Genomic DNA, 9737 nt, shown 5'->3' on the forward strand with positions numbered 1-9737 from the left:
CGACGTGTCGGGGCTGGGGGACACGGTGGGCGGAGCGAGAGGGAAGAAGATGTCCAGCTGATCTCTGACCTGCCCATCCAGCGGCCGTGGAGAAGTGAATTAGTAACGTTTATTCTTTTTTTATGGTTTTCTTTGCATGAATACGACGTGGTTTTAAAAATATCTTGAATCGTGCTTGGCGTTTGTTTATCTTGCTTGCATCTTTCTTGTTTTTTGTGCATGTGCTTGAGGAAGATGGAGGAGAAGGACGAAGAGAATAAGATAATAAGAAGGAAGAAAGCGAGGTGGGGGAGGTGAAGGAGGAAGAGGAGATGAAGGATTAATTAAAAATCCGAAACCAGCAGAGGATGTAATTAATTTGATAAGCCATTTTGTGCGGAATTGAATAAGACCCTCGTTTCCCTCATCCCCTCCTCCCCACCTCCACATGAGACGTCCTTTCTCCCCCATTTAGAGGCCCTTCTGCTGCTGCTGCTACTCCTCCTCCTCTTGCTCCTCCTTCTCCGCCCCCTAATCTTCCTACACCCTACTGACTCCCACCTGCTACTCCTTCCTTAAATCCCTCCTCTCCAGTTACTACTTTTTTTTTTTTAGCTCTCGCACTTCTCTCTTCTCTCTTTCAGTGCTCCTCTCTTTTTCCTTCCCCAACTGCTAATCCTTCCCCCTCTCTCCCTTTCTTCAGTCTTATATTTCTCCTGTTCCTGCTTTAATTTCTGCTTCTCCTTCATTTCTTCTGCCCTTGTTCTCTTTCTTCCTCCCCTTTACTTCCCTTGCTCTAATGCCACCTTGCCCTCCCCACGTGTCCCCACTTCTTCCCCAAAATGTTACCCTTTTCTTTCTTTTTTCTAACTGCTGGTCCTTGGCTTCCTAAACCATATCGCCCCGCGTTTATTTCCCATTTTCTTTTTCCATTTCCGTCTTTTTTTTTATATTTTCCAGTTGGTCCTTCTTTCCTTCGTAAACCGCATATTTGCCCACTGATTCTCCTCCCTTTCCCTTCCCCTTACCTCAAATTACTACTTTTTTCTTGTGTTATCTTGTTTCTCCCAACTGCTGCCTCTTTTCATCCCAAACCCACAACTTTCCAATTCCTCTACCCATCCTTTCCTTCCTGCCCACCTGCCCTAATCACTCCCTTTACTCCCGTGCTTCTCAAAAACTACTATGATTCTTGTCTTTCTCAGTTTTACTCTTATTTCTGTATACTTTCTCTCTCCCTTTCCTTCCCAAGTTCCCATACTCTTCCCATCCCTCCCATGTTTCGCCACCACCACCCCATTCCTGACTTCTTCCTTCCCTTCCTAAACATCAACGTTTCTTCCCATTCCTCCACCCCTTCCTTTCCATCCTTCCCAATTTCCCTTGTCCTCCTTTCGTTCCCTGGCTTTTTTTCTCTCTCTCTCTCATTAGACGATCTTCTTATTCATCCCAGCGCCGTAGGTAGTAACTGGTATGGGGGGGGGGAAGAAAGGGAGGTAAGAAACGGACATGGGAGGGGCGTAGCGGATTAGTGGACGGATGGGCGGAGGGTAGCTGGTGTGGGCGGGGCGGGATGGGCATGTGGGCGGTGATTGGGGCGGGGGCAGAGGTGGGTGGGGGGGCGATCTTTGTGTCCTTGTTTCCGAGGGGCTGAAGGAAGCCTGTCTCTGGGGCTAGTTTTTGTCCAGAGCATTGAAAGTGAGGAGGAGGAGGAGAAGGAAACGAGGCAGGGGGAGGAAGGAGGGTTAAGGCCGAACGGGAAGATGAGCTGTGGTGGTGGTGGTGGTGGTGGTGATGGTGGTGGTAATAATAGGAATTATCAAACACAAGCCTAAAAAGAAGAAAAGTAAATGTATATACTGAGTGTAAGAAGTGCACACACACACACACACACACACACACACACACACACACACACACACACACACACACACACACACACACACACACACACACACAAACTTGAACAGATGGTGAATAAAGTCCAGACCCAGAAATAAAAGTGTACTGTGTAAAATAAAACACACACACACACACACACACACACACACACACACACACACACACACACACACACACACACACACACACACACACACACACACACACGTACTGACTCACAAATAAACAGATGAGCCAATAAAAAGTTCAAAGAATGAATAAATGAATATATAAATATTTAAAACCACGCCTCGAATCCCACAGATCTGTTTTCCTTTTTTTCTTATCGGCAGACACTTAATGGAATCTGATCCTTTATCGAGAGTATTCGCTTCAAGACACGCTTATAAAATATGCAAATCCTCTAAAGACATAGGTGGATGGGGTTGATCCTTCTATTGTGTTATCCTTTATCCTATACTACTAGTTAGGAGTAGAATAATCAAACAGCCAAGGAAGGACCTAAGGATCTCTTTTGGTCTGTTAACCTCTGTAGTCGTTCCGATCAAGGGAAGCATGTTTTATGGTCTAGCATAATGGCAATGAAGGATTATGATAAAGAGGAAGAGGCAGAGAGAGATGTTAGAATAGGTATGGGAACAATGTGCAGTAAGAGAACGGTGGGCAGGTGAGAGAGTGGTTAGCGAGAGTAAGAGGCAGTGAGAGGTAGATTGCCTGTGTAGGGGAAGTGTAAACAGAGGAAGGTTGGGAGGAGGTAGAGAGAGAGAGAGAGAGAGAGAGAGGGTAGTGAAAGCAGGGACAGAAGGGTGGGGAGGGTGAGGGCAGGGCGGGTTGTGGGCGAGGATTCTATGAAAACCGGAGGAAATGCCAGATCTTATTTCGACAGGTGTGCTTCAGGTGTGTGTGTGTGTGTGTGTGTGTGTGTGTGTGTGTGTGTGGTTTAGCATAAAACACGAGTAATAATGTAGTTCTTTTAATTACTTCCTTTCCTTTTTACAAACACACTGCAGGTAAAATGAGTTAAATTGGTCTTCTTGTGTATCCTCGTATGACTAATGAAGAAGATTGTATAAAAAACACTTGTGTCTGGAAACGTTCTTTAAAAATTTCAATGGCAAGGACTGGAAGAGGAAAAAAAACAAAACCGGGTCGGCAAGTTTTTTATTTTTTTTATTTCTCCCACAACATTTTTCTTCTCCCTAATTCGTCAACAACAAACACCGAGGAGCTATTGTTTCTCTCGTCCTAAGGTGTAATATTCATTTTTTCTCCCATCCTGTTCCTTTGCCACCGCCCTCCCGCACATATCCTGCCTCACCTTAAACATCTGTACATGGACATACACCTTATCCACCTGCACTTCCACCACACCTCCACCCACCAACTCCCACTCATGTCTACCCTCACACCCACACTTCTTCCTTCTGCGTTGGTTTCTTTGTGTTATTCCTCGTTCAAGACGCCTAACATGTAATAGTAGTAATAGTAGTAGTAGTAGCAGTAGTAGTAGTAGTAGTAGTAGAAATAGTTTATTGACAAAATGTGTTTACAAAGAATTTGGCTTTTTTTCTAGAAAGTTATAAACATTTAACAGTAAATGGTTAATAAAAAAAAACTATTAGAAGTAAAACAATTTGTCCAAATAAAGCCGTAAATGGATAAAATTAATATTAAGACATAACACCTAACATATATACCTTATCCACTACTTCTCCGCCTCAGCTCCTCAAGACGCCGCTGCCAAAACATCCACCTTCACACCTACACTTCTGCTTCCTCCAATGTTAGTTTCTTGGTGTTGCTTGGTGCTCTCAAGACGCTTAACATATACATAGGACAGACAGATAGATACACCATACCTTCCACCTCCTGCGCCTCCATCTCAGCCCCTCAGACACCACTCCCTCTCATACACCCACACTACTTCTTCAGGGTTAGTTTCTTGGTATTACTTTCTATTCAAGACGCTGAACACTTTTACTTTATGGTTATAATTTGTCAACTGTCAACATTCAGGGTACTGTAAAAAAAATAATTTGCATGGAGACAAAAAAAGATGATTTTTGCTGCAGCACAAAAAAAGATGCCTTCAGAAGTTGTAAGCGGTTATGGGGATAGGTTTGTCCAGCAGTGAACGGGTTAACACTCACGCCATGCACTACCGGCTCGCTCACCGGCACCGTCCTTGTCTGTCACTTAGCGGTGGAGATTAGCGGCTCCTTCCGAGATTTTTACTGAGGACCGAAGTTACTGTCTCGTGAGTGTGAAAAGTCTCAGCCTTACTCATTTACCCACCCACCTACCCACCCATCCACATACCCAGAGAGAGAGAGAGAGAGAGAGAGAGAGAGAGAGAGAGAGAGAGAGAGAATCAATCAGGATAATATTGATTAAAAGTAAATCAAAATATAGTGGTCGTTTTTTCTTTGTTTGTATAGTTTGGTGCTGATAACCTTCAAACACAATATAATAACAAGAACTTTCTGTTTCTTGCAGGTGAGTGTCAGGTTGATCCCAGTCACTTGTTCCTAGGTGGATTTGTGGGCGTCTTCAGGTGAGTCCAAGTGGCGGAATGTGAGTCGATGAGTGTGAGAATCTGATAGAAAGTGAGAGTTGGATACTGTGGTGAGTTATCTCTTCCTTACCCCTCCCCCCTTCATAATAAAACACGTGGTACTCGGCCCTCCCTCCCTCCCTCTACTTATTTTTCTCCATTCTCACAGCCTTAAGGAATCTGCTTTTCATCCCTCCCCTTTCTCTCTTCTCTTCCTCATCAAGACACCTGTTGCTCTATTTTTTTTTTTCTGTCTCAAAATCTCATGAACCTTCCTTCTCACTTCTAAAGGCACCTGTTGTCTTGTATGCGTCCCTCTTCTCACTCCCCCCAAAAAAACACTACTCCTCACACCATCCCTCGTCACTCCGGCATTCCTCTCCCACTCATCCCTGCTTTCTTCACACCATCCCTCGTCAACTCCAGCATTCCTCTCCCATTCACTGCTCATCCCTGCTTTCTTCACACCATCCCTTGTCACTCCAGCATTCCTTTCCCACTCATCCCTGCTTTCTTCACACCATCCCTTGTCACTCCAGCATTCCTTTCCCACTCATCCCTGCTTTCTGCGCCGCCTACGTAAAGTCTGAAGTGTGCAGTCTGTCCGGTTCAGCGTGGGCAGTGAGGTGTGGTGTCGAGGTGCAAGAACAAGGGCAAGGCGTCCGTGCGTGCTGTTTGGTCACGAGTGGGCCGAGTAGCGTCCTCCACCCACTCACCACCTTGTTATTCCTGTGGGAGGACTTGGGACACGAGGATGCGTATGACCCTCTTGCTTCAGTGAGGTCCTTTGGTAGTAAAGGTAGTGTCACTTGTTAGAATATTTTAGGTTCAAATTTTCTTGTTGTCGGTTATGTGGGTTAGTTTAAGATAGGTTAAGGATACGTCTGGTTGGGCCTGATTAGGTTAGGTTAGGTTTAAGATAAGTATGGTTAGGTTTGGTTAGGTTATGTCAGATTAAGTCAGGTTAGGTTAGATTCTCAATCTTATCTTCTTCCTTGCTGCTCGTGTGAGTTAGGCCAGATTAGATTAAGTTAGGTTAGGTTAGGTTAGGTTAGGTTCAAGATCCCATACTCCCCTCCTTGCAGTTCGTGTGATTAGGTTAGGTTACGTTAGGTTAGGTTAGGTCAGGTCAGGTTAGGTTGGATTAGGATAGGTTACGTTAGGTTAGGTTAGGTTACGTTACGTTAGGTTAGGTTACGTTAGGTTACGTTACGTTAGGTTAGGTTACGTTAGGTCAGGTTAGGTTAGGTTACGTTAGGTTACGTTAGGTCAGGTTAGGTTACGTTAGGTCAGGTTAGGTTAGGTCAGGCTAGGTTAGGTTAGGTTAGGTTAGGTCAGGTTAGGTTACGTTAGGTCAGGTTAGGTTAGGTCAGGCTAGGTTAGGTCCTCGATCCCATATCCTCCTTCCTGGTGATGTGGGAGGATCTGGAATGGCTGACGCGGATGCACGACCTTGGTGGAGCAAAGGAAGAGACCGGCTCCTTGTCACGTATTTCCTTCCCACACTTGAACACGTGACCATGAGGGTGAATGTTTGTACCTGTCTGACCACTCCTCTCTCTCTCTCTCTCTCTCTCTCTCTCTCTCTCTCTCTCTCTCTCTCTCTCTCTCTCTCTCTCTCTTGCTCTTGCTCTTACATATTCTCATTTATTTCCTGTATTTCCAAAGCAGTGTTAGGAAAAAATAGCATCCCACTGAAGAGAAAGGTATCGGATCAGTGAGTGCTGCACTTTCTGCCATTGTGGATCAGAAATACCTGGAACTTAACTAAGAGTGCCCGAAGGTGAAGGAAGAGGACGATATTTGGTATAATTTGATGCGATAAGAAGATGAATATTTTGGTTACGGAACAGATCAGAAATTAAAGGTATATATATATTGCCTACCAGGAAAGTATAAGATGTACATGGGAAGGACAGCTGATTGGCCGAACGCAGAGTAAATAGACGGTAACAGAATGATAGCCTTGGACTGGTATAAGCAAAGGGAAATAGAGAACTAGATGGATAGATAGGTAGACAGATAGATAGATAGATAAATAGACGAGTTTTGCTGGGGTGACATAGGATAGACAAACAGACAAAGATGAGTCGACAAAGATGAGAAGGTTGGAGGCTGAAGATGATGATGGCAGTGGTTGTTGTGGTGGTGGTGGTGGTGATGGTGATGATGGTGGTGATGGTGGTGATGGTGATGTATTTCCTGTATGAAGGCATCTCGTCATTTCTTTGTGGTCAGTGCGCTGTATTAACTTTAAATCAACTCTTGTGGGATTTATTTTATTTTTGTTGTTGCCAAGAAAGAAGAAGGAAATGGTTGCAACATTCTTGGTGACTTCTTTTAATTAAATTAAGGAGTTCATTGTTCTTATAAATAACTCACGTCATCATCATCATCATCATCATCATCATCATTATCGTCATCATCATTATCATCATTATCGTTATCGTCGTCATCATGATCATCATGATCATTATCATCATCATCATCACCACCACCACCACCACCACCACCACCACCACCACCACCACCACCACCACCACCACCACCACTACCATCACCGTCATCATAATCATCATCGTCATCATCATCATCATTGTCAGCTTTTCTAATTCCACTTCAGGACCAAATGTTTCATCTAACCCTTTCTACTCTTCCTTCTCTGCTGTCCGTCTATTCCAGATCAGCCTAGGAAAACTGTACTGACAAAAAAAGAAAACGAAGAACAAGCAAGATACATTTTCTTAGTTGTGATGGGCAGAAAATTGTTGTTTGTTATTTCCTTTGCCAAGTTTTATTTTTCACCCGCACTGTCACTGTCCCTCGTGTCCTGTGATCCTGACTCGCAATCAGTGAAAGAAAAAAGGAGAAAAATAAAGAAAAAGACACGCTGGAGGCTTCTTGTTGGCCTTGAATAACTTCTCGTAGGACTTTTTGTTTCCTTTCATTCTTTCACTCTCCCTGTCATGGTCTCTCGCATCCTCTCATCCCCGACCACGTAATCAAGGGGAAGAAAGAGAGAGAGAAAGAAAGAGAAAGAGAAAAGAAAAGGAATAGAGAAAGACAAGTTGGAAGCATATTCTTAGTCCTAATAAATGACACTTCTTAAGATTTTTTTTTTTATCTTGTTAGCGTTCATTTTCTCGAGTCATTCCTCTTCATGTCTTCTAATTCTCGGCCATGGGATTGGCTGAAAAAAAAGAATGGGAATAAAGAAAAAAAACTGGAAGCAATTAATCTATTCGTAGGATTTTTTTTTTTTTCCTGGTCTTGTTCTCTTTCATTTCTTGTCGAGTCATTGCCCCTCGTGGCTTCCATTTCTTAGCCACGTAGTCAGCTAAATAAGAGAGTAGGGATAAAGTAAAGAAAATATCACTTTGTAAGATATATTTTTCCTGGTCTTGTTCCCTCTCATTTCTTCTTGAGTCATTGTCCCTCTCCTCTTCTCCCCCTCGCGGCATGACGAGTGAGAGGCGAAGGATGCTCACGAGGGGACGGGCGGCCGCTCACCTTGGCAGACGCGGCATAAAAAAAAAAAAAAAGAGAGAAAAAAAAAAAGAAAAGGAGACCCCCTCCATTAAAAAAAAAAAAAAGTCGTTGGGATTAATGATACATGAGATACAGGGACATTTTTTTATGCTCTTTATTAACAACTCTCAAGGCGATGTATATATGTGAGCGTGTGTTACTGTGGACGCCGTATATGAAGGCTTAGGGGCGGGAGTGTATGTAAGTTCATGTGCCGGCAGGGTGGTGTTGATGGGGGCGAGGCGGACGGTGAAGGGGTGAGGGAGTCATGGGGCGTCTAGTGGTGTGATGGAGAAACAATCCTAGAAATTTAAAAGCCACCTATTCTGAAGCCGCGGTTGTCGTACTGAACCCCACGGGCACGCTCCTCCTCAGCCTTTCGGATCTGCTCAAGGGCGTGGGCGGGCATGGGTGGGGCCTGAGGCAGCAGCGGGGACTGGGCGCGGAATCCAGCCTCGTCAGCCACGAAGGTGACCTCAGCGAGGGTGCCATCAGGAAGGGTGAACCTGTGGGGCGATGAAGTAAGTCAGAGGAAGGTTGTGATATGTGAGGTCACAGTAGGTCAAAGAAGCCATGTAGCCACCTGAAGAAATAGCACGTTTATCCTCATTTGTATTCATAACGAGAACGTAATGATGTAATGAATAAAGCCACGGACATCGTGAAGCCGTGCCACACATGACGCCTCGTGAGGAAGTAAATGTAATTTACTTCTTAACATGTTACTGCTTTTATATTAGTTGATGTTTTTTTTCTAACTTATCATTTTAATGTTCTTGTATTTCAATAGTCTAACGTGCAGCTTCATACAACTCCATTGTTGTGATGTTTAATTTCAGTCAGTCAATCATTGTCATTCAATCAGTCGATCAGTCATTCAGTCACACAGAGTGCTCTAGTCACCTGAAGGAGCCCGCCTGGTTGGTCTGGCCAGCCAGTCCAGTGCGCCCCTCCACGTTGGTGTAGATGCCATTCTCAGTCTCGAACTCGTAGTTGTAGTTGCCGTCCCCGCGGTCGTCGCGGCTGTCCCTCAGCACCTGGATGATGCGGTTGCCTTGTGGCGGCGGGGGGATGAAGGGGATGAAGGGCTGGGAGGTGCGGCTGGGCCTCAGGAACTGAGGGGCCGCGGCGGAGAGGGCGAGGAGGCAGGCGAGGAGAACCTGAAGGAAAGAGAAAGAAAAAAATTAGGAAGAGAACAGAGAGCACAAAAACACAAAAACGCAACTTCTTAAATACGAACAGCCATGATGTGTTTCAAGTGCCACAAAAATGAACGTCTCAATCCTCTGATTGGCAATGAGTGTGATATCTGGTGTGTTGTAAATACTGAAAAAAATAAAATATATAAAATAAATAAATAAATAAAACTAAGCGCTAGAAGATTTGAACTACTCGATCACTCAAATTGACCTGACCAATGGTGCCTTGCCAAAGTAGGCTGAACTTGTACCAAACATATTTACTAAACCTAAGAAGCCGTATCAGTCAGAAGTAAATGAGAGAGACTTTAAGAAGAGAGTGGGCAGCAGGGGGGAGTACGAATAGCAAGACGTGGAGGCGAGGCAGCGACAGGTACTCACGAGCTTCATGTTGTGTGGCTGGGCTGACGAAGGCTGTGGCGGTGTTCGGAGGGAGGGCGGCTTTTATACGCTCGCCGAGACAAGTCTAGTTTGCCTCTGACTCCGCCTTAGGGGCCCCGTGCAGGTCCAAGGCCGGGCGGGGCGTTCTAAGGGCAACTTGTTAAGCTCGTGATATTCGCCTTGACGACCCTCCC

At 44.8% G+C, this 9737-nt stretch overlaps 1 protein-coding gene across 1 annotated transcript; it reads right to left on the reverse strand.

Moving 5' to 3' along the window:
- Window positions 1–7809: 7809 nt before the first annotated feature.
- On the reverse strand, window positions 7810–9681 carry LOC135105577 (cuticle protein AMP1A-like). The gene is made up of 3 exons (XM_064013823.1): window positions 9544–9681; window positions 8867–9123; window positions 7810–8469 (listed from the first exon to the last, which is right to left on the reverse strand). The coding sequence occupies exons 1-3, from the start codon at window positions 9550–9552 to the stop codon at window positions 8274–8276; spliced, it is 462 nt and encodes a 153-aa protein (XP_063869893.1). The 5' UTR covers window positions 9553–9681; the 3' UTR covers window positions 7810–8273.
- Between the last annotated feature and the right edge of the window lie 56 nt (window positions 9682–9737).

Source organism: Scylla paramamosain, chromosome 12, assembly GCF_035594125.1.
Source record: "Scylla paramamosain isolate STU-SP2022 chromosome 12, ASM3559412v1, whole genome shotgun sequence".
Lineage (NCBI taxonomy): Eukaryota > Metazoa > Arthropoda > Malacostraca > Decapoda > Portunidae > Scylla > Scylla paramamosain.

Coding starts and splice junctions, on each gene's coding strand:
- LOC135105577 (XM_064013823.1), bottom strand. Junction 8,470..8,866: donor AACCAGGCGGGCTCCTTCAG/GTGACTAGAGCA, acceptor ATCGCCCCACAG/GTTCACCCTTCCTGATGGCA.